This window comes from Glycine max, chromosome 11 (assembly GCF_000004515.6).
Source record: "Glycine max cultivar Williams 82 chromosome 11, Glycine_max_v4.0, whole genome shotgun sequence".
NCBI classification, from domain to species: Eukaryota; Viridiplantae; Streptophyta; class Magnoliopsida; order Fabales; family Fabaceae; genus Glycine; species Glycine max.
Genome location: NC_038247.2, coordinates 7,209,975 through 7,234,232, shown reverse-complemented (window position 1 = coordinate 7,234,232; position 24,258 = coordinate 7,209,975). Strand labels below are relative to the sequence as shown.

The window sequence follows — 24,258 nt, the reverse complement described above, 5'->3', positions numbered from 1 at the left end:
TCTCATTTTGAAATTGGCTTGCTCTTGGAGAAGTTGAGAGGATCAAGAGAGGTTGAAACTGAACAAATACATGTCAATAATAGAGTAAATTAAATTCTCTTTCCTTCGTATGTTTATGTTCTGCAAAAACATAGTTAAAAAATTTACTGAAAACTATAAATCTAACTAGAATTTGAAAAATTAGTTAGTAGTACCAAACTTTTAAGTTAATTTATTAAATTATAAGTATTTGACAAAATTTTATGTTAAAGTAGTTTAAAATTATAAAATAATATAAATGATATATTTAAAAAGAATAATAAGAAAATTAAATAAACATTTCAAGATGAAAAATAAATAAAATATAAAAACTTAGAAACTAGTCTTATAAAACTAGAAACTATTCAAAAATTTATTGACTGAACATTTAAATATTTTTTTTAGTTAATAAAAAAGTAAAAAATTAATTAAAATAACTTATCAAACATAAAAAAAGAAGAGAGAAAGAGGAAGGGTAGAGAAAACTTTTTTTGGTCGGAGAGAGTGAAAGAAAAATGACAAAAATTTACTTCTAGAAACAAAAATTTAAAATTTTCTTTCCTTTTATTTTTCTTTAATATAAATTTTAAACTTTTCTTTTCTTTTTCATTTTTTCCCTCTCTACCGTAACGTTGAAGTTACTTGAAATACGTCCTCCGATTTTATTTTAAAATATATATTGTACTTCCGTCACAATAATTTCTTAACCATTGTGAACGATTATAAAAATCTCTTCCAATGATATTTTAGCTTCTTTTACAACTTTAAATACTACGTGCTAATTGTTTTTCTGAATGGCACATTACTTTGATGCTGCTTTTGTTTGTGACACGACATCCTTTGGTGCATTGGTGGTAGTGAAGCAGATGGTAGTATACAGATGCTTATGGCGTAATAGTGGTTATTTAATATTTGCACAAAGAATATGCTAAATATGTCATAACCATTGGCCAATTTTTTAATTGTTTTTGTTGGTTTGGTTGATTTAACAGACCTTTTATTTCTTTGGGTATCCCTTATACCCTTGTTTATAAAAGTTTATTTGCAGACCGTTTTTTTTTTTTGTCTTTAGTGATTTTAAAGTATAAAATATCGTTTTAAATAAACTGATTATTAGCTTCAAAATTTCATATACAATCTTTATTTTTATCTTTCAAGGTCACAAAGTTGATAATAAATATTTAAAATTAGTTACTAATTATGTTGAGATTACCACACAATTTTTTTTTGTTGAAAAAATGGTCATGCATTAAAATATTTCTTAACCAAACTTATAAAAATGGTTTTACTTGAAATATTTTTTTCTAGTATAATTTTTCATTTTTTTATTAAATCAAAACTTATACTAGTTTTAATATATTTCTTCTCATTAAATGAAAATTTATACTAATTTCGGTAATAAAAGTGTCTTTAGATTATTTAACAAAACTAATATGTACTTGAGTATCGTTTCTTCTCAGCATTGTGTCGAACTTAGTATATGCTTAATAGAATTTTTTTTAATTAAAGTTAAAAATAAAAATGCAAATCTCATGGAATTTTACCGTCTATTTTACATCTTTTAGCCGTATTTCGCCTCTATCAAATGGACATAAATTAGATAATTTAAAATATGATGTGTGGCGTGGATTTTGCCAAGTATTGAACACAGCAGTTGCAGTTGTGATAAGGAATGTACCGCGAAGCGAAGTGTAGAAAGAGAAAGAAGACCAAACTCAAAAACTGAATTCAATGGCGCCACTTTCATTGCCTCTGAATTTGAAATGGACGCCGTCGAATGTGAAGGCCACCGCTCCCGCCACCACCACCGGCAAGGTCCCCGAGGTGCCGCTGCCGGAGAAGATCCGCAACTCGAGAATCCTCGTCCTCGGCGGAACGGGTCGGGTTGGAGGCTCCACCGCCACTGCGCTCTCCAACTTATGTCCCGATCTTCAAATCCTCGTCGCCGGCCGAAACAGGTGAGTAACAGTGCACGTGCGTCTCTAAAATTGCGATTACGAGTAATTCTAATTCTAATAATAATAAATTCGTGACACGTGTTGCAGGGAGAAAGGTGAAGCTCTCACAGCAAAACTTGGCGGCAATTCAGAATTCGCTTGTGTCGACATCGACGACGTGAATTCGCTGGAAACGGCGTTGAAGAGTAAAATTGCACTCGCTACCAATCACCGTTGTTCTTATGAATTGGAATCGATTATGAATGTTGTAACTGTAAATGCGAATATGTGCAGGTGTAGATCTCGTAGTTCATGCCGCTGGTCCCTTCCAACAAGCAGAAAGATGTAGCGTGCTAGAAGCTGCAATAAATACTAAGGTAGCTTTTAATTTCAATCATCGTTTCTGAATAATAATGTTTAGTTCCATAAAAGAAAATCTCTGGCTTTGTGCATGCATTTTCAGTTACTACACAATCTATATTGATCGTATGTTTTTTTTCCGCAGACTGCGTATCTTGATGTTTGTGATGATACGAGCTATGCATGGCGTGCGAAATCCTTGATGAATATGGCGTTGGATGCAAATGTTCCGGCTATAACAACCGGAGGAATATACCCTGGAGTTAGCAATGGTGCTTACCTATCTATCTATTCTGCATTGTTCTTCTGTTTCCAAATCAGAACCAGAATTAGTATGGAAATTATTTGATCACCAAGTTAGGGCAGATCTTGATTTATGTTGAATAAGGATCTTTTTTGCATCTTTTGTATTTTGGTTGCTAACACTTCCTACAATTTTGTCATATATAGTCATGGCAGCAGAGCTAGTCCGTGCTGCAAGTGAAAGTGAAGATAAGCCAGAGAGGCTAAGGTTGGTGGATCCTCTCATAATTCCAAAGTTTATGATTTCTTTATTTAAATGTAAATGTAAATGTATTTTTGGTTGGTATGTCATTGCCTATCTTACCAGTTGGATATATCATAATATGTTGAATTCCTTGATATGTTAATTGTTATGCCTAGACGTGTAAGATAATTGAGAATGTAATGTAACATAGTGCACATCAAATACATCCTTAAAGTCCTTCTGGGTTATTATTTACATTATGGTATGCAGGAAATAAGTTTTTTTCATTAATTTAATGTAGATAATTTTTTCCATTTATCTGCTGAAGACTGAGGTGAAATAAGCATAGCCAGAAAAATGGCAAAAAATAAAAATGACAAACAAAAAAAATCCAAAAATGACAAGAGGAATATTCTTGTTTTTTTTTTTGAGCTTCATGTTGACTCAGCCACTTATAAACTACTATGGTCAACTCAGATTCTACTACTACACAGCTGGAACTGGTGGTGCTGGCCCAACCATCTTAGCTACCAGCTTCATGCTGTTAGGAGAGGAAGTAGTTGCATATAACAAAGGTTGTTGTCTAAAGAGTGTGTACAAGTTATTTATTTTATCTAGATTAAATTACCATTTTGTTTGTAGGATTAAATGATGCTGCTGGAATGTTCAACTAGGAGAAAAGATCAGAATGAGGCCGTATAGTGGAATGCTCAACGTTGACTTTGGAAAAGGAATTGGCAAAAGAGATGTTTATCTATTGTAAGTTTGTTGATATATAGAAAGCATTGGAAGTCGGAATACCCCCTGAAACCTGATTCAAAAACAAAAATAAAAATACTAAATATTCATTGAATTTGTATTAAATCATTAGTTGTAATGTGTATGCTGTGAAGGTCATTTTCTGCTTCTTTACCAAGCTACCACAGTAGGATTTAAAAGAAAATTGATACTGCTTCAGTCATATATGATATATGGTCCACAACAAATTGATTTAATTACCCCTATATATTTGCTTTCTTCAGAAATTAGGATTCCTGTTTTCAGGAATTTACCAGAGGTTAGCAGTGCTCATAAGATTCTAGGAGTGCCAAGTGTAAGTGCTCGATTTGGAACATCACCATTTTTCTGGAATTGGGGAATGGAAGCTATGACAAAACTTCTTCCTTCGGTATGCTCTTGAATCACTTGGATTGACTTGGTTGCAGATAAGTGCAATTGCTAACAACATGCATGAAAATATTCTATCAATACAATATTGCTTTCATAGACTACTCAGTACTTACTCTATTATGAAATGGTACTGCAAATTTTGATGCATCATATAACAAGTATTTTCACTTGTGATTGAACTTGCAGGAATTTCTGAGAGACAGAAATAAAGTCCAAAGTTTGGTTCAGTTGTTTGATCCTGCTGTTCGAGCAATGGATGGGATTTCAGGAGAACGCGTATCAATGAGGGTGAGGGGAATGCAAAGGGTTAAACTAGTACTCGTTTAACCGTCTTTTCACTCAACAAGTTACGCAGTTATGATGTTTGTAAAGTGCGTATATAAACTAATTATTTACGTTTACCCCCCAAAAATCTTTTTTCTTATCTAATGGACAGGTTGATTTGGAGTGCGCAAGTGGACGCAATACTGTTGGTATATTCAGTCATAGGAGACTTTCAGTGTAAGTTTTCCATCTCTATTTTTTTGGGTGAAATCATGCTTACATTAAGCTAGCTTTTGTCACTTGCGTAAGTTATCAAAACATTTTTTTTTGGCATTAAGTCAATTAATTTAAGAGATAATTTTGTTGAACTTTGCTTTCGGCAGGTTTATAAATAAATATTCAGTTTTTAAAAAAACTCTAAAAAATCTGTAAATAATTGATCTAAACGTGCGACAATGCCTGCGCTTTTTTTGTTAGTGTAACATGAAAAAAAAAATGATGAGCGGACACCTTTACTCTAAATCATACCAAGAATGATTTTAATTGATTGACAGTGGGAAAACTTTTATTACATGCACACGTATAAATTCTGTTTATTTTGATTTATCGCATTTGTACAATTGTCGGGAGAACAACGAAATTGACAAGTGATGTAGCTGACAATGGGGAACCACACAATTTAGCATTTTTGCTATAAATTGTGCATGCTAGGAAATACTACTTTCATAAACCCGTAATATAGTTTATTTTTATTAGTAATGACGAATGCAGTGTGGACGTTTTTCAGATCTGTTGGAATTGCAACAGCTGCTTTTGCACTTGCAATTCTTGAAGGAAGCACGCAGCCCGGAGTTTGGTTTCCTGAAGAGGTATGTGTTGAGTACAAGTGTGAGGTAAAGTCTCACATCGGATAAAAGTGGAAAGGTTGAGCACCATATAAGTGAGGAGAAGACCCATAAACCTGAGCCTTAAGGTTTTGGGTTAGAGTGTGGTGTCAGGTCTCCTCATGTGGTGACTCGTGGTCCACAGGTGTACCCCTCGAATCTCCCCAACAATTGGTATCAGAGCCGATGGTTCAAGTTGGTGACCGGCTCAGACGAGTATGCAAAGACTTCTCCTTGGGGGGAAGGCTAGCGGGCAGGGCAAGAACCGCAGGTGGCCATGGCTATACTCGTGGATGATAAAGACTTCCCCTTGAGGGAAAGACTACGATGTGGAAGAGACTCACTATATAAGCGTATTCAATTCTCATTATTATTTTTTATGCAATTTAAAAGGGTAATATTGAACATTTGGGCAAACAAATTTTGCTTCTTGCTATATAATAATTTCATCGAATTCTACTTTCAGACTCAAGGAATTCCAATTGAAGCAAGAGAAATTCTTCTCAATCGTGCTAGCCAGGGAACCTTTAACTTTATAATGAACAGGTAAACTTTCTAATCCTAGTGCTGGTGTTCTGTGTCATTGGTGACTTATTTTGGAAATATTTAACCATTTTTTTAATTTTATTTTTCTTGCCTTCTGAAAAATAAACAGGTCACCATGGATGGTTGAAACGAATCCAAAAGAGTTTGGGTTAGGAATATACTTATAAGCCTTCCTGTACCAAAGCAAAAGTGATATTCACTAAACAAAAATTTATTGTACCGCGAGGCAGTAAGTGTATAGTTCTTGAGGCATCGTTCATTTTCATGCATGTATGGGATTAATCGATGAGATGCCCATAAGAACCAGGCACACTATGCCTATCTATTTGGTTTTGCTAGATGAAAATGAGTTATAGCCTTCTCCAGTAAAAAGAGATCACAAAAATTTGATATTTGTGATGGGATTTTTAAAGATTTTTTTAAGTTACTTTATTTTTCCAGACCAGAGAAACTAGAAAGCAACCTAAGGACTGCCATTTTTTTTTTTTAAAACTACTTAAACAATAATTGATTGAAACTAGCAACAGTAAATTCTCTTGATGGTTGATTGAAATTTTTGGAAATCGTCAATTTTGGTGAAACATACTTCCAAATGGGTGAGAAGTGAGATTCACTTAAAATGGTGATTTTTAATAAATTTCATTCTTACACCATTCATTTTTTTAATTTAATTTTATTTATTAAATTTTATGTAAGTAAAAATTTGTTTCAATTGTGAGATACATGCAGTTTAAAAAAAAGTTTTAATTACTCTTTTGATCGGTTGCAACAATTTTTTCCTTTAGTCTCTAGTTTTGCCAAATTAACTTTTTAACTCTTCCTCCTCGTTGTCTACAGTCACCTAGCACAATTATATCCCAATCTTTTAAAATCATTACAAAACTAGAATAGGCTGTTTCTAAAATCACTCGAAATTTGGCAAAAAAAAAAAAAAAACCATGACACTTAAAAATATTGCATATTTATGGCGCTAGGCAAAATGCCAATCGTTGGCCGTACGAATGAGGCCTAACTTGGATTACTAACTCGCAAGTGCTAAGTTGACTTTTTTTATGAACTCTTTCTACACAAGCCCAACTGTCCTTTGGTAATTACAACCTTTGTAGTGGTATACTTTAATTTCGTCTGTACATCTCAATATCAACTTGTGTCAGTAAAATTTACATATCCAAAAAAATCAACCCTCACTTGACCAACCATAATGCAAAATTTTCAAGCTTATTTTTCATGTGCTGGGTTTAGCAGCCAAGAAAAAATGACCAACTCCTCGCTCAAAGTCGTGGTCAGCTGTAAAAGACAATTCTCATAGAATGCAAGCTAGCTGTCTCTCTTTCGCAGAGAAAAATTCTACCTCCCAAAGTAACTGGAAGCATTGACCAGCCAATGGCCAAGCTTCTCCAATGTCATCAGTTGCAGAATTGTGAACCTCTTGAACCTCTTCTAACTCGAAGGATTGAAGCCGAGTAACAGATGGATCAAAGCAGCACCAAACATGCCATAACACGTAAATTCAGAAGGCCAAATGTGGCGGATAACATAAAAGGCACCATCTAACTAGGGCACATTTAAATAGTCAAACAACAATCCAGATCCTCACGGGATTAACATTCCATGCAGATTTTATTACTTCCTGCTTGATCGGCCAGGTTCAGAACCTCGAAAAGATGAATTACCATATGATCTATAAACATCTCTCCACTGTTTCCTGCTGCTTTGTTCAAATGGGTAATACTGGGCATCCACATTAGTTTTACCTATAGGTCCATGGCGTCTCTTTTGGGAATTCCTCATTTCTTCTTCTGCATCATAACGTGTCCGCTGTATAAAGTAGAATAATAACCAAATGAATACGCGGCATAATATACTTAGAGCTTAAAAAATTAAAACGACTTCCCAGAACTATGGCTTTTTTTCTACATTGTGGGAGAAAATGCATACTTACTAACACTACAAGAAGTAATAAACGTACTAGCACTTTAAATGCAGTTTTTTTTTTAAAATAAAATAAAATTCTACGCTTGTGAGATTTTCTCATTTATCCTTTGTAAATGGAGAAGCAAAGCAGGCTTTTTTTAATTTTTATTTTTCCAGACTTGTAAGATTTTCTCATCTATCAGTATCACTGTTAGTGATGCACATTTACTATTTGACAATTTTACAGCTTTAGTACATTAAACCATTCACATTAAGAAAAGATATCAAATTATGTTTTTTCTGTTTTCATCTAGCATCAAGTAACCATAAACAATTTGGTCTTTGGCTTGAAATTCTTTTTAAAAAAATAGAAGCAATTTGGTATTAGTGACCAAGAAAGGAAACCCATCAAAATTTCCATAGGTATAAGCTACTGTCACCGGTAGCTATTACAACAACAACAACAACAACAACAACGCCTTATCCCACTAGGTGGGGTCGGCTACATGGATCAACTTCCGCCATAATGTTCTATCAAGTACCATACTTCTATCCAAATCATTAAGTTCGAGATCCTTCTTGATAACCTCTCTTATAGTCTTTTTGGGTCTTCCTCTGCCTCGAATTGTTTGCCTTCTCTTCATCTGGTCTACTCTCCTCACTACAGAGTCTACCGGTCTTCTCTCTACATGCCCAAACCACCTAAGTCTATTTTCCACCATCTTCTCTACAATAGGCGCTACTCCAACCCTCTCTCTAATAGCTCTGTTTCTAATTTTATCCTGTCGAGTCTTACCACACATCCACCGCAACATCCTCATCTCCGCTACACCTACTTTAGTCTCATGTTGGCTCTTGATCGCCCAACATTCTGTTCCGTACAAAATCGCCGGTCTTACCGCAGTCCGATAAAACTTTCCCTTTAGCTTGATCGGTACCTTTGCATCACATAACACCCCCGATGCTTTTCTCCATTTCATCCATCCTGCTTGAATGCGATGATTCACATCCCCTTCAATTTCTCCATCATCCTGTATTACAGACCCAAGATATTTAAACCGTGTGACTTGAGGGATAATATGGCCTCCTATTTTCACCTCTAAGTTAGATACCCTCCTACTTTTGTTGAACTTACATTCCATATACTCCGACTTGCTTCTGCTTAGGCGAAAGCCATGTGTTTCTAGAGCTCGTCTCCAAATTGATTTACATTCCATGGTCGACCTTCCCGGCATGAAACCAAATTGATTCTCAGTAACTTGAGTCTCCTTTCTTAATCTCCGTTCGATCACTCTTTCCCATAATTTCACGGTATGACTCATGAGCTTGATTCCCCTATAATTTGCACAATTTTGTATATCCCCCTTGTTCTTATAGATTGGCACTAACGTGCTTCTCCTCCATTCCTCCGGCATGCGTTTTGACCTCATAATTTCATTAAAGAGTTTGGTGAGCCACTCAAGACCTCTATCTCCAAGAGTTTTCCACACTTCAATAGGTATGTTGTCTGGCCCCACCGCCTTACCGTTACTCATTCTTTTCAACGCTTCCTTTACTTCCTGTTTCTGAATCCGACGATAATACTTATAGTTCCGGTCCTCTTCTCTTGTGTCTAGACTGCTAGAGTCATATCCATATCCATCATTAAATAAGTTGTGGAAATACACCTTCCACCTTTCCTTGATATCTTTTTCATGCACTAAGACTTTGCCTTCTTCATCCTTAACACACTTTACGTGATCCAAATCTCTAGTCTTCCTCTCTCTACCCTTAGCAAGCCTATATATAGATCTTTCTCCGTCCCTGGTTCCTAGAGCTTGGTATAGTCCGTCAAAAGCTTGGGCTCTTGCCTCACTCACCGCCTTTTTGGTTTCATTTCTAGCTATCTTATACTTATTCCAAGTTTCAAAATTTCTACACCTAGACCACTCCTTGAAACACTCCTTTTTTACTCTAACTTTGCTCTGAACACTTTCATTCCACCACCACGATTCTTTACCCCTAGGTCCAAAACCTCTAGATTCACCCAACGTCTCTTTAGCCACTTTAATAATCTCTTGGGACGTCTTGTTCCACATATCATTTGCACTTCCTTGTGATTGTCCACACCATCCCTCCCATATCTTTTGTTGGAAGATTCCTTGTTTCTCACCCTTCAAGTGCCACCATTTGATCCTTGGTGCTACCATAGGACTTCTTCTCTTTGCCCTATCTCTAATTCTTACATCCATAACCAAAACTCTATGTTGGGTAGTCAAGCTCTCTCCCGGGATAACTTTACAGTTCAAGCAATACTTCCTATCAGACTTCCTGATAAGGAAGAAATCTATCTGAGAACATGTCCCTCCACTTTTGTAAGTGATAAGATGTTCCTCTCTTTTCTTAAACCATGTATTGGCTATAGAAAGATCCAAAGCCTCCGAAAACTCCAAGATGGATTTACCCTCCCCATTCATCTCCCCTAGGCCAAAACCCCCATGCACCCCCTCAGAACCTCTATCCACGCTACCTACATGTCCATTGAGATCCCCTCCTAGGAAAAATTTCTCTCCTTGGGGTATATCCTGAAGTACCCCTTCTAGATCCTCCCAAAATTTTACCTTAAAGTGTTCTGCTAACCCAACCTGAGGTGCGTACCCACTAATAACATTAAAGGTGTCCTGTCCCACTACCAATTTTAAGGCTATGATACGATCTCCTACTCTTCTTACATCTACGACATCCTTCTTCCACTCCTTGTCCACAATAATCCCTACCCCATTTCTTGATCTGATTTTTCCCGTATACCACAGCTTAAATCCCGAGTTGTCTAATTCTTTCGCTTTTTCACCTGTCCACTTAGTTTCTTATAGGCACATAAAATTGATCTTCCTCCTCACCATAACATCCACTATTTCCATAGATTTTCCAGTAAGTGTGCCTATATTCCATGTACCAAAGCGAATCCTCCTGTCATGAACTAGCTTCTTTACCCACACCCGTTCACGAAAATGTGGGAACCCTTGCTTACTTTTCACTACATCCGGGCGGCGATGCAGCGGCCCTTGCTCTTTTGACACTGTACTCGAGCCATACAGCGTGTTGCTTCCGGGCAACGACCTAGCATTCACATTATTATGTAATTAATCCATGTCATAGAGATTCGACAAAGTTTTGCGTTGGCTGTCGAAAGCCTAACACAACCCTCTCCTTTTATCCGGGCTTGGGACCGGCTAAGAATAGCAAAACTAACCTTCTTGATTTCATTGGTAGCTGTTACTTGCCTTATTTTAAGACAAAGGAACTTCTCATATAACATGCCGAGTGTCAAAAATAAATCCTTATTCCCCTAGGTGGGATTGCCTACATGGATTAATTGACACAATTCCACAAAAAACCAAACTTTTAGTTAAACTATATAGAGCAAGCCCCTAGCAACATTTATTAGTTGAAAATATACAAAATAAAAATACCTTGGCAGGGTCTGATAGCACGGCATATGCCTCCCCAATTATTTTGAAAAGCCGATCAGCATCTCTGTGTACTTCTTCAGCAATAACCTTCCATATCTGATCATCTCCATTGTCACTTTTGGTCAAAGACTGGCCGGCCTACAGAGTAAGATAAAATGTTAACAGAGTGATTACTGACTAGTATGAGCATCAAACTAAGTGCCCAGTTAAACAACCTTGTCCGGGTGGTGTCTCAGTGCAGCTTTCCGATAGGCCTTCTTGATTTCAGATATCGAAACAGATGGTTCAACTCCCCTGCCATCATAATGTCAGTTAGCTGATAGCCTTAAATGAATGATATTATTTCCCTACATTAGGAACAAATAACTTTTTAGCTGGCATTATGTTTTCTGTCATACTACACAGCACAGAATGATGACAATTGTAACAAAAGTTATATATTAGGTACAAATTATTCTACACGAAATTTGACAAATCCATTCTTCAATATAAGCCTATATTTCGTCAGGATTCAGGAAACATCATTGTTATCTATCTATCCTCATTCAGTTGCAAATCATAAAATGAAATTTATTTATTTTCTGATCTTGGATACTGAAAATTGGATCTCTGAAGTTCTTCCATATGAAGAGGGGATATTTTAATCTTCCCTATGTGTCCAAAATTTACCCATTTCATCCCAGTAAATAGAATGATATATCTCATATCTTTGAGTAGAAAAACAAGCAAAAGTAGAAGTTCTTAGAATGTGGTGGGTGACCCTTTTTTATGGATCTAGGATAGACTCTGATACCATCTTAAAATGAGGGTTTGGGCTTAACTCAACCCCAAAGCTAGCTCATAGGGTGAGGGTTGCCTCCACTTATATACTCAATCTTGGAACTATCTTTAGTTGATGTGAGACTTAGGTTTTTTCCAATAGAAGTGATGGTGCCTTTAAGGAAGGTGATTTAGACTACTAGAAAAATGGGGTTCATTAATCTATTATCTATTATCAATGATAAGATAAAGAAATGTTGATTATTAGTAAAGAGCTTACAAAATGAGGTACATATCAAGAGGGATCTCCTTTCTGGCTTCCTCTTCCATTTCCAAAAGACGAACACGACTATGTTTCAAATCATTTGTATAATGAATTGATTTATCAGATATTCCAAGCTGATTGGCATTGTCCTCCACCCCCTTACTGAGAAGAGAGACAAGCCTCCTAAGATCACTGGCTGCTTGTGCATAATCTCTAATCATCTCAAACAGAGTTGCACGTCTAGAAAGTGCCTGCAAGAGTATGAAAACATTTTTCTCATACAATCATATAAATTGAAATCCTAAATAAACAATTCCTTGAATAGCATGTAATAATAGATATATCTGAAGATGTAAATCATTAATACACGTTACTACTCTATAACAGAACATAACACACACTAGGAAACCCATTCAGGCTATCTAATATAATTATACAACTACAACAGAACACATACAAAAGCTCCCCAGATAGGAAATTTGTAATGCAGCTTTTGAATTGCTTTATTTTCTCTTATGTGGGTTAAGCATCCAAAATTATCATTATTGGTGACCCACTTCAAATAGTTTGGCTCTTGTGTTCATCTTTGGATGTAAAGAATAGGAAATAACAAACAAGTTAAATGCTACAGGTTTTTAACTGTTAGTGTTTAATCCCCATGGGTTATGAATTATGATCCAGGAATAAGGAGGTTAATTATATTAAATGTTGGATTTCTGTTTGGGCTACTGATTATACTACTGTAGTCTAGGCAACACAACAATTTTATATTATAATTTTTCGTTTTTGTATCTTTTACTTAATTTTTATTCAAGTTAGTTTAGGATGGATAGCATTAGATCTTTCTAAGAATTAGGATAAGTTTTCAGTTAGGATTTCTAAGCTATAAAAAGGGGTATAAATATAATGGCTGCAACAAGAATACCTCAGATTTTTCCTGAATCCTGATAACAACAATTTTCTTCTAGTTGTCAAAGAGAATAAAGCTCTGTATTGGCTGTGGGCCGGATCTTGGCCCATTCCTTCTCCCTGTATTTCTCATGTGCTATAATTTACCCTAGTTGTTTTTATCTTATGTCAGGTTAACCCCATCTGATTCAATTATAACATCTCAAAAAAAAAATGAAGTTATGGTTGAAGAGAGAAACCTTCAAATAATTTCCATCAAGAGCTATAGCTAGACTGCAATCTGCAATAGCATCAGTTATTTGACCTAAAGCTTTATATGCAGCAGCACGATTACAATAACAGACAGCTGCAAATGGACGGGACTCCACATTACATGACAAAGCAGATGTATAGTATTCAACAGCTTCTGCATGCCTTCCAGCCTGAAATGCTGCATTCCCTGCAGTCTACATATGAATAGATTTACACAATCCTAATCAAAAGCAATTTTCATGTTACACAAAAAGGACAGAATGAATTAAACTAACAAAAACTTCTTAGAATACAACAATGTGGCACTTAAATTGTTTTCTCCAGTCTTTGATGATGGAAGAGTTGTATTAGAGAAGAGTATAGAAATAAAACAAAGGAAGAGGATATATTATCAAGATAAAGGAAATTAGAGCAGTATCAGTGTGTGTGATGGATATTCAGATGGACTTGCACAAGGTGTAGGTGTACTATAGTTGTGTCAATCCACATTCCAGAGTATATGAACTTAAATACCCACACAAGAAGCCTAAGGATCTGTCTGTGGCTCCGAGCTTTTAAAAAAAAAGGCAAAAATATCAAATAGAAAAGTTTTAGTGTTTTCCTCAAAACCTAAAAAAAAGCTTTTAAGAAAATGATGTAATGAAAGCACTTTTGTTTTTCCAAGGCTTATCCAAGTGTACCCTAAACCAATCTAGTGTCTTGGTGAATTCAATTCTATAATATAGAGCAGTTTTCACCCCCTTTAATATATTTCTACAAAGAAAAACAAGCATGAGCAGAAAGACTGTCACCTAGAGCAACAGCAAGCACATTTACTAGAACTGTAGAAATAAATGATTGTAGATAAAAAGATTTACACTGCTAATCCAAAAGTTTATTTTAAAACTCAAAATTGTCCTAAAGACTGTATATTAGAAACAAAATAATAGACTCAAGTAAAACAGCTAAAACAACAATTAGCTCCCAGGAATCAAGTTAAAAAAGTAGAGTTACTTTGAAATAGTTGAAACGTTCTAGGAATCAAGTTATTTAACAAACATTAGTAATATAAATAATCAATATAAAGATATAATGAAACAGAGCATAAGCTAACCTTATGGTGCAAGGGCTCACGTATGATGGCAGCTAGAGGTATGAGTGAATCCAAAACCTTGCTTCCACTCCTGCAGGGACAGAATCTAAGCTGGTGATAAAAATTAGAAGGATCATAGCCATCATATATTCACATTTCAGGTTGCCTTTTTCTTTTCTGTTTACACTTGAGGAGGGGCAGAGTAGGGTGAATGAGTCAGAGGTTAGTAATACGTACTTGTTTATGGCAGACATCTTTTCCTCTTGTTGCTCCAGCAAAGAAAGACCCTCTTCAAATTTTCCTAGGTGAATGTATGCTTTAAGCATCATTGAGCATCGCCATATTCTGAAGTAGAAACCTTTTGAGAGTTGTGAATTATCCAGATCCGTGACTTTGCAACCAGCATCCAAAGGACAGGCATTCTTCTCAGCAGAATCAAGGGTCTTGCCACACAGCTGAATCACCTCCTCATACCTACAAAGCTGATATGTGGAGCAAAAGTTATCCAACACAGACATAATTGGTATAAATTATTGCACAAATAGACTAATGCTGAATTTTGAGATAGTCATAATTCATAATTTAAGCTTTAGTAAAATTCCAACATATTATAAGAAAGAGGCACTAACCATTAGGAGAGCCTCTGCTTTCATTTCAAGCAATTTTTCAGAGTATGAACTTATTATTAACGCCTTATTAATATGTTCTAATGCTCTCTCTGCATCAGAGGCCGTTCTTCTTTGCAAAAGCTGAGCAGAATGATTGATGAGATCTGATACTTTCTGTCATATCCATTAAAAAAACTAATCAGTTCAGAAAGTGGGGGGGGGAGACCTTCACATCAACCCACTTATAAAAATTCAAAAAATTGGGATCTTGTTGAGGAAAATACAAAAGTAGCAATCCATACAGCAGCAAAATATGATTGAACAAAACAATGTACACATACAATTTCTCTTTACCCATCTATTTCTACACATCACTTATAAAAAAATATTTTAAAATTTAAATTTAAACCATTAACAAAAGATTTAAATACATTTTTGGTCTTGGCATGAAAAAGTTTGTAAACGAGTTCCTTGACAAACAAATATTTTCGAAATGGTCCCTACCATTTTCTCACATTATAACATCGTTAGAGCAAAGAATCTGACATGGCTTATGATGTGTGATAAAGCTTTACACATTTTTGCCTTTTAATCCCTATACATAAACATTTCCTTATATTGGTCCCCACATGGAAAAATATTTTAAATTAGTCACTACACATAACAAAACGTAATGCGAAGTCAAAAATAAGGACAATGCAACAAAACAAAAACAATCCATTACAATTATACATAAAAAATCTGAGCAAGTTTTTTCATGGGTTTTGGCCTAATAAATGAAGCACAACTAAAGAGAGGCCTTCCACTACTCCAAAAAAAAATTCAATGGATTTGGCCAACGAAAGTCAGTCTACATTCACTCCTTCTGATCATCCATAAAGAGAAAACCCTTACCCAACTCTCAAACACCATCTTCGTGTCGCAATCTCCATAAACCACCTCAAGCTACAACAAACTTGTTCAACGCCAGTATATACTAGCTTTTGGGTGTGAAAGCCATTATTTTTTGCATGTGTTGGAGAGAGTAGTGAAAGCTCTCCTTTGTCTATTTCATTTTATAAGCCAAAACTCTTGAAATTTGCTCAGACTTTTGATACACAATTGTTGTATCTTGTTTTTTGTTTTGCTGCATTGTGCTTTTTATTTGCCTTCACATTGTATGATAGGTAAAGGGAATAATTTAAAAGTTTTTTTCATATAGGGACCAAAAAGAAAAGATGTGGTATGTATAAGGAACAAAATAAAAAAAATGGGTAAGGTTTTCTCACCCATTAGAAACCATGTTAGAAATTTGTTAATCACATCGAACTTGCTCAACAATGTTGTAACATTAGATAACGACAAGGACCATTCAAAAAATATTTTTGTCAATAGACTCATGTACAAACTATTTTTATGTAGCACCCAAATGAAAAGGATGGGTTTCATATAGGGATCAAAAAGGTATTTAACCCTTATCAAATGAATGGTTAATCTGTTTTGAAATCATCCACCTTGCACCCTCCCCAAGGAGAACAAAATAATTCTAATTATAAAAGCATATATACATGTTTCGAGAAATAAGAGTAGAAAACCTCAAAATACCCCCAACTTATCTCATCAGTAAGCCCCAAAATCCAATGTTGAAATAAATATTAAAAAAAACTTACACTGAAAATTGATTAAATATACTTTAAACCCTACAAAGTTTTCCTGTGGAAGGGCAATGACATAATACAATGACAAACCAGTTCAGTGTAACAGGCTTCTAATTTTAACTCATTGCGTGTGTAGCCTGTAACTAGTTAAAAATCATTAACCAAAAAGAAAAACTAATAATCCAAGCCATCACAATATATCAAGTTGTCTGTCAAAAACATATTATAAATAATCAAACCTGTGCCTTTTGTAAGCCATCAGAGGCTTCCACAGCAATTTTTCGATCCACACAAACATCAGTTCCTGATTGCAAGCACCTTTTAAAATATTGTGATGCACCTTCAACTTCCCCCAGAGCAAGGTAACAACTTAAAGAAGAATGAAAACAAAGGACTTAAGGGATTCAATCATCTATCTCGATAATTTTAGACTTGAGGCACAAGTATGCATGCTGCTAGACACTTAAATGTTTCCTGTTATTAATAAAATGTATATCCAAATTTTAAATAACAATTAGGCATTAGATGCTAAACTGTAAACACTAAGGGGCCATTTGGTTTTGAGAAACATTTTATATTTTCACTTTTGATTACAAAAATGCCACCTTGATAAGATTTAACTTGTTTCTGGTTTTCAATAATTTGTATAGGAATCAATAAAAATAACTTTATATTGTTCTATAAATAGGAAACAAGTGAAAACAATATGACATTTTGTAGTTAAAAGTGACAACAATATGACATTTTGTAATTAAAAGTGAAAATAGAAAATGAAAATAAAAAACATTTTCTCAAACCAAATGACCCCATAATGTATTCACACTTTCACAGGGGTGTTCTCTCGTCAGATCCATTCTTTTTTACATCATGAATCATTACTCCCAGTCTCCCACTAGTATTATATATCCTAAGTTTCATACATCCTACATGAAACTTAAAATTCATACAAAATCATTGAGTACAAAGGGAGTAAGAAGAAACAATGGAAACTTACTTTGCTGCTCTAAGTTGCACCTTGAGGAAATTTTGATCTATTTCAGCAGCCATCTTACAATCTTCTAGTGCATCTCTCATCCTACCAAGAGACATGTGTGTGGCAGCAAGGTTGCTATAACATAGCAGCAAAGCCCTGAGACAGCTACGAGATGCTTCTTTGGATATACAACTAAGCCCTTGTTTGTAACAATTCTCAGCCGTAGACAGATCCCCCTTTTTATAGGCTTGGTTTCCTCTGGTATAGAGCATATTCAGTATTGTGAATAATGGTTGCAATGTAGGTAAAGTACTATGTCAAAATCAAAGGAACCATTTCAAAGTTACTTTGCAAAATCCATTTGAGTGTGTTTGCGATAAACATTGGTATATCGTACTCTATTTCAATGAACAAATTAGAAGCAACGGTAAAAAGCCAGGCCTTGTATCCAGATTCCAGAATAACAAAAATAAATACATAACATGCAAGTGGCTGCAAATATAGTAATGAAATTATCCAATAAATATACTCACCGGAGCCTCCACCTTTCACAGCCTTCCTGAGCCTCCTTTATCCCCTTCTCCTGATTCTCATCAGAATCACTTGTTTTGGGCGGAGGAGAGGACACCTCGGGTTTTAAACTTTGCCCTGATGTGAAAAGAGATGAAGTCCCAGAAAATGGAGAAAATGCCACAGACGATGATGAATAAGGAACCTTTATGTTTGGTGTGTAGTTGTAAGGATCGTGGCCAACATTTTTCTTTTTGTGAAGACGTTTTGGGCTACTTGATTGAGCTTCAGCTGAAGAAGCAGCAGCAAATGTGAAGCCAGACACATTTACATTTCTTGAACTCAAAGCACTGTCAAGATGCAACATTCTATCACTATCATGGGCTTCTGTTTCTGCTGATACACCAGATGCATCACTAGTTATGTCCACTTCATCATTGGCAGACTTAAAGCTTTCAGTTTCAACCCCGGAAACTGACTCGTCCTTTGGGTCTTCAACATAACTATTTTCACACATTTGATCCTCTGAACTTTCCTCCTTTGTGTCTCTGTGTGCAACATCACCCCCATTTATATTCAAGCTCTCTGCCGCGCCAATTAGATCTTCATCAATAGGATCAATAGAAGATGTTGGTTCTGAATCATTAACTGTATTGTTGTTATCAACACTAAATGACTCATTGGATGTCAAAGAATTTTCCCTCGACCTTTCATTTTCAGCCAGTTTTTCCTGATACTGTGACACGTCCATTGGTGAACCCTGCAGTTCGTCCTGGGGAACACTTTCTTTCAAAACAAAACTTTGTCCATGCCACGGCGGGGCCGAGCTATAATGCTTTGGCTTTTCTCTACTCTTATTCATTCTCACTTTACTCCCTTTTTCCTTAAGTTTTCCTTCTTTGCCAATTTGTGGTGCAGGTGTTTTAAACTCAACAAAAGATGAACCTGAAATATCTTGTTTACCAGTAAACACAAATTCCTCCCTCTTGCCAACTCCAGCAGGCTGAAAGAACACAGAAACAGAGGCCAAAGCTGAAGCAGCACCTTGTGACATTCCAAAGTCTTCCGAAGCAACTTGAGCACCACCACTTGCAACTCTTGGGTGGATTCCCTCCACAAAAGGATTACACAAGTTCGGTTTATCACAATCCTCCTTCTTCTCCTTAACTATGTTTAACTTATCAAATTTCCTCAACAAATCTTCTGCAGCTTCCGTTTCACGATTTCGAAAAGTTGTCACATTTTCCAAACTAGGTTCAACATGACCTGCACTATTATGAACATTACTACTACTAATAGCGTCATTCATATTCAGTTTCTTCATTTGATATAATACTTCATTCGCTGAGTTCTCAGCAACTGCAGCATTACTACCTCCTCCTTCTTTAATGCTCAATTTCTTCTTGAGCTCATTCCGTAGGTCGTCCGAATCGTCGTTATCGGTAACAATCTTCAAATTGTTGATCTGTTCAGATACCGAATTTTCATCAACACGTGAGGAATCATTAGTGGCAAAGGCGAACTCACCTTTGGCGTCGATTTTGAGATTCCTGAATGGATCGGCGATTCGTGAGGCGAAATCGGTGGTGGCGAATGCGGCATTGACGTTGGCGGCCGCAGCAGCGCCGTTGCGAGATGGATTGAAGGCGGGGGCGTTGTTGGGCTTGCGGACCTTCACGAATCTGGGCCGGGACAGGCCCGAAACGGAAGGGGTACTGAACGTGAAACCTGAGGTCGAGGTCGTTGCGGTTGCGTTCGCGTTTGCGTTTGGATTCGAAAACCTATTAATATTGTCACTGGCGTTTTCCATGGTTGGGTTGTTTTGGATTTTCGTTTCAAGAATCCGAATCGAAGGAGAGAGGGTGGTGCTGCGCTACCAGTGCGACGGAACAAGACGCCGGAGACGCGTCGGAATCATCGGAGTTGCGATTGAATCGAATCGACGATTCTTCTTCGGGTTTCGGCAATCATTGGAAAACCAACGCAACAAAATATGTCTGGTCTAAATGCAAAACTAAATGCAACTAATAAGTGGTTTTTCTTCATTTTTTTCTCTCCTTTTTTTTTTTTTAAGTTTTCCTTTTTACTTTTTACGACCAAGATCAAGAAAGCGTGTGCTTTAATTCTATTCTATAAAGTATTAAGCCTTCTTTCTCCTTCCTAATAATACTTTTCATTCTAAAAAAACCACTACTATTTTTTATTCGCTTTTCTAACTACACAAAAAAAAAAATTCTTTACATCTTTTAAAAATTTTATAATTAAATAAAATTTAAATTTAAATTTAAAATATTTTAATTTTAACATTTTATTTTAATTTAATATTTAAAATTGACTATTTTCTATCTTACATAAAACGACATAGTAATATTTAAAACAAATATGATCTCATATAATAATAATCACCATCTTCAATCTCATACAATCTTTAAAATTCAAATATGTTTCTAATAATATTTAAAAAAAATTAAATTGTATCATAAGATAATAAAAAATATATAACTATATGTAATGAATCCTTTTTAAAATATCATAACATCCTTCAAATAACTATTATATTTTTTTATTATAATAAAAATATTTTATGAGTGTTGTTATCTTTAATCTCATTTATACAAATTATAAAAGTCTACTAACTTCACGTAAAGAATAAAAAGACCCACCGCAATTAATAGATAGTTATATTCTTTAAATAAGATGATAGGATTCAAAATTTATTTTAATGATCTTTACACCCCCAAGGTATCACAAAAATATTTTGCTTTCAGAAAAAAATAAAATTCAGTTAAGTAACCAACAAAAGTGAGTGACGTTTGAGGTTGATTTGTGGCTAGCAATATATAGGAACGTTTTGGTCACGTTAGGCTGAATGGATGGCATAACCGACCTAATTATTCTCACAGATTGTTGTTTCTTATTCAAAGTCATCGGCGACTCGGCATTGTTATATATATACGTATATCTTAAGGTTTATTTTTCCATGGAGTAATCCAAAGTCCTGCCTACTGTTCACTCTGCCAATATAAATAGGTGTTAGGTAGTAATTCTGAAGCAAAATATACGTATGATCAGTTAGTGTTGAAGAGTTTAGTTGATAATAGTGGTTGGATCTTCTGCATAATCAATCAATATTCAATAAGATCTTCTCAAGAGGCAACACCGCCATGTCTGTCATATAGCTGCTTCTTGGAATATTATCTTCCACTGGAGTAGTAGAATTTACAGGTCTCTCTCTCTCAATATCTAAGATGGCACTGTCTATGCTCTATGTCTTATTTGATTTCCTTTAGTTTAATTAACTTACCTAAAGTCGTAATTAATTGTCTGAGTTGCCAGCCAAGTATATTCTTATTAATTGTCTGAGTTCTTCTTTCATTGAAGTTTTTCTTCGGCTATGAGAATATGCCTTGTCACTTTTCTTGCACTATGTTCCATGCTTGCTTGAAAGAATTTAGACACGAGACCATCCAAGTTAGAACAACCCTCAAATTAATAACAACAAAGAATGATATATCTATATCATTTCGTTTTTTAAATTCAACCATTGATATTTTTTGCCCTTTCTAAATTCAACTTAGCATCAAATAAATGTTTTTTACTTACTGTCATTAATAAATCTACATGTACATGAAATATGTATATTTAGGTTAATTAACAGTTGTTCTTAAAAAAGGTTAATTAATAGTTTGTTTCAAACCAAGTCATATTGTAAGCATAATTGGGAGAAGAATTTGCTTGGGATAAGGTGGAGAAGAATTTGGGCTGGAATCATAATTGGATTCATTCTCAGGGTAGCTAAATTAATAAAGCTATTGTAAGCATTTCTCCTCAACAGGCGGCTAGGAAGGTGTGTGACTACGTTAATGATGCAGGGGATTGGGATTTCCAGAATCTGAGGGAGGTGTTACCTGCTGATATCAGAAGGGGCCTGAAAGATTGCGTTTCCTTCTCTGAAAGATTGCTTCAGACACTCTTTCGACCAATAGTGTCAGATTCAATAGGCACTTAACCTATTGTTGTGTTTGAGGATACTAAATTTCATCCAGCTGAAATTACGTATAGAATTCTGAGACAAACTGATGCGATTCAAGACAGTATGCTAGCTAGTTATGCTTAGTCCGTTGATGATAGGATTCAGATTTTTGCTGTACTTCTTTTCTCGTTCTTGCCGTCTTGGCTGATGTAACATCTACGGCATTTTTTTGCGATTTTTAGTGGGGTTATTCCCCATCATTTCACAAAAAAAAAAATAAAAAAATCCCAGACATATTTTTTTTAAATGCACCCCTTATGCTTAGTTAATTACTACTTAATTTGGTTCAATATATGATGCAGGGGCACAATTCCAATCCGTGGGTGTGTGTTATGGAGGAAAAGGAAACAACCTACCAAAAATGCAAGCAGTGGTGGATTTATACAAATCAAACCGAATTGACAAAATCCGTTTATACCATCCAGACGAAGGAGCCCTTCAAGCCCTCAGAGGTTCAAACATAGAGGTGATCCTCGGTGTCCCTAATGACCAACTTCAATCTCTCATCAATGTTGCAAATGCCACAAATTGGGTCAACAAGTACGTGAAAGCATACTCACAAAACGTGAAATTCAAGTACATTGCAGTTGGTAACGAATTCTTTAGCAGGGTCTGTACTTCCAGCACTTGAAAACATTCAGAACGCAATTTCTGCCGCCAATTTACAATGCCAAGTCAAGGTGTCAACAGCAATAGACACCACTTTACTTGGCTACTCTTACCCACCAAACGTTGCCGTTTTCAGCAGTAGTGCAAGTTCATACATAAGACCAATTGTAAACTTTTTAGCTAGAAATGGAGCTCCACTTCTCGCAAACGTGTACCCTTACTTCGCCTATGTTAACGACCAACAAAGCATTAGTCTTGACTATGCCTTGTTTACTGAACATGGTAACAACGAGGCTGGGTACCAAAACCTGTTTGATGCATTGTTGGATTCTCTATACGCTGCTCTTGAGAAAGTAGGGGCACCCAATGTGACGGTTGTTGTGTCTGAGAGTGGGTGGCCATCTGAAGGTGGAGCAGTAGCAGCCACTGTTCAAAACGCAGGAACCTATTACCGCAACTTGATTAGCCATGCCAAGGGTGGAACCCCAAAGAGGCCTAATGGTCCCATAGAGATTTATCTCTATGCCATGTTTGATGAAAACCAGAAGCAGGGTCAAGAAATTCAGCAACACTTCGGTCTCTTCAGACTTGACAAATCACCTGTGCCGACTTTCGAAATTATGAGGCCCAACCCCAAATTTAAGCTTAATTTTTAATTTAATATAATTTCTTCATTTTATTTTGAGTTAAATATGAAAAATTTGGTCCTCTAAAATATTAATTTTAGTTCCCTTAAAATAATTTGATTCCTGAAAATTTCAAAATTCCCTATTTTATTTAACACCATTGCTTTTTCCTGTTGAAGGTTTACATTAGTAGTTTCAATGTGTCGTAGTTGTTTCAACCTTAACATTTTTATTTCAAACATTAACATTCAATGTGTCCTGTAAAAATAGAAAAAATTATATTACTATTTTATTATTCTCAAATAGGTACAATTAAACTCATATTATATCTGTTGGTGGAACTGGAAACAAACATCGGTATGTGTGTATTGATTGTAATCGCCATTTGAGTATCAACCACATTGTCTACAACGTGAATATAGTTTGTAGAAGAAAAAATAAACAGAATTAATAAATTAAATTTTAAAAGGGGATTCTTAAAATTTTTAGGAACCAATGTATAGAGAATTTAAATGGAAGGGGCATGAGGTACATCTAGTAAAAGAGAAATGTATATAGCAATTGCCCAATTTTTTTCCAAATTGAATCTGACCCAACTGTGCTTAGCCCTAAAATCATCAATCATTTATTATCTTGATAAAATGTTGACTTTAATAACTCCAATACAGTGATAAAAAAAAATAACACGAATACTTGTCATAAGTATCGTCTCTACATTTTAACATGAAAACATGTAGCAATTCCGGAATTAATTTATAACGTTTCTTTAATCTTGTTTATTCGCATTGAAGGACCTTCTAGTGACGTTCTTGTGCATCACATCATCAAATTTATGTTTATCTTTCACACTCGAAGTATTCCATTATTACGCCAGTTTTCATCGGTCCGTTCTCTTCCATAATAAACTCGTACTTTTTTTTAATAAAACTTTTTTTCTGTTGCACATTTTTATTACAACTTTTTTAAAATATAA

General features: G+C 35.4%; 3 protein-coding genes across 6 annotated transcripts; 2 read left to right on the top strand and 1 right to left on the bottom strand.

The window, feature by feature from the left end:
- The first annotated feature begins 1,652 nt into the window (after positions 1 to 1,652).
- LOC100811957 (uncharacterized) lies at positions 1,653 to 6,038 on the top strand. 2 transcript variants are annotated; one of them, XM_003537694.5, is made up of 13 exons: positions 1,653 to 1,976; positions 2,064 to 2,161; positions 2,250 to 2,332; positions 2,461 to 2,587; positions 2,766 to 2,826; positions 3,280 to 3,377; positions 3,477 to 3,561; positions 3,847 to 3,970; positions 4,159 to 4,260; positions 4,409 to 4,473; positions 5,024 to 5,105; positions 5,587 to 5,666; positions 5,776 to 6,038. In XM_003537694.5, the coding sequence occupies exons 1-13, from the start codon at positions 1,750 to 1,752 to the stop codon at positions 5,831 to 5,833; spliced, it is 1,290 nt and encodes a 429-aa protein (XP_003537742.1). In that variant the 5' UTR covers positions 1,653 to 1,749; the 3' UTR covers positions 5,834 to 6,038. The 2 variants fall into 2 exon arrangements, 1 of the variants encoding a protein (XP_003537742.1); XR_416685.4 differs by lacking the exon at positions 5,776 to 6,038 and having other exon boundaries at positions 5,024 to 5,473; positions 5,587 to 5,669.
- A 716-nt stretch (positions 6,039 to 6,754) lies between these two features.
- Positions 6,755 to 20,117, bottom strand: LOC100800435 (uncharacterized). 3 transcript variants are annotated; one of them, XM_014763926.3, is made up of 11 exons: positions 18,041 to 20,112; positions 17,529 to 17,765; positions 16,774 to 16,903; positions 14,919 to 15,071; positions 14,527 to 14,771; positions 14,311 to 14,395; positions 13,205 to 13,411; positions 12,072 to 12,307; positions 11,248 to 11,326; positions 11,033 to 11,170; positions 6,755 to 7,484 (listed from the first exon to the last, which is right to left on the bottom strand). In XM_014763926.3, the coding sequence occupies exons 1-11, from the start codon at positions 19,825 to 19,827 to the stop codon at positions 7,290 to 7,292; spliced, it is 3,492 nt and encodes a 1,163-aa protein (XP_014619412.1). In that variant the 5' UTR covers positions 19,828 to 20,112; the 3' UTR covers positions 6,755 to 7,289. The 3 variants fall into 3 exon arrangements, 2 of the variants coding, with proteins under 2 accessions (XP_014619412.1, XP_014619413.1); XM_014763927.3 differs by having other exon boundaries at positions 14,311 to 14,380; positions 18,041 to 20,111; XR_005887104.1 differs by lacking the exons at positions 6,755 to 7,484; positions 11,033 to 11,170; positions 11,248 to 11,326 and adding an exon at positions 12,982 to 13,113 and having other exon boundaries at positions 12,171 to 12,307; positions 18,041 to 20,117.
- Positions 20,118 to 20,781: 664 nt separating this feature from the next.
- LOC100799905 (glucan endo-1,3-beta-glucosidase) lies at positions 20,782 to 23,374 on the top strand. The gene is given in 3 exon segments (XM_041006661.1): positions 20,782 to 21,242; positions 22,353 to 22,647; positions 22,649 to 23,374. Coding segments are annotated over 3 exon segments (1,023 nt in total). The 5' UTR covers positions 20,782 to 21,181; the 3' UTR covers positions 23,316 to 23,374.
- Positions 23,375 to 24,258: the final 884 nt, after the last annotated feature.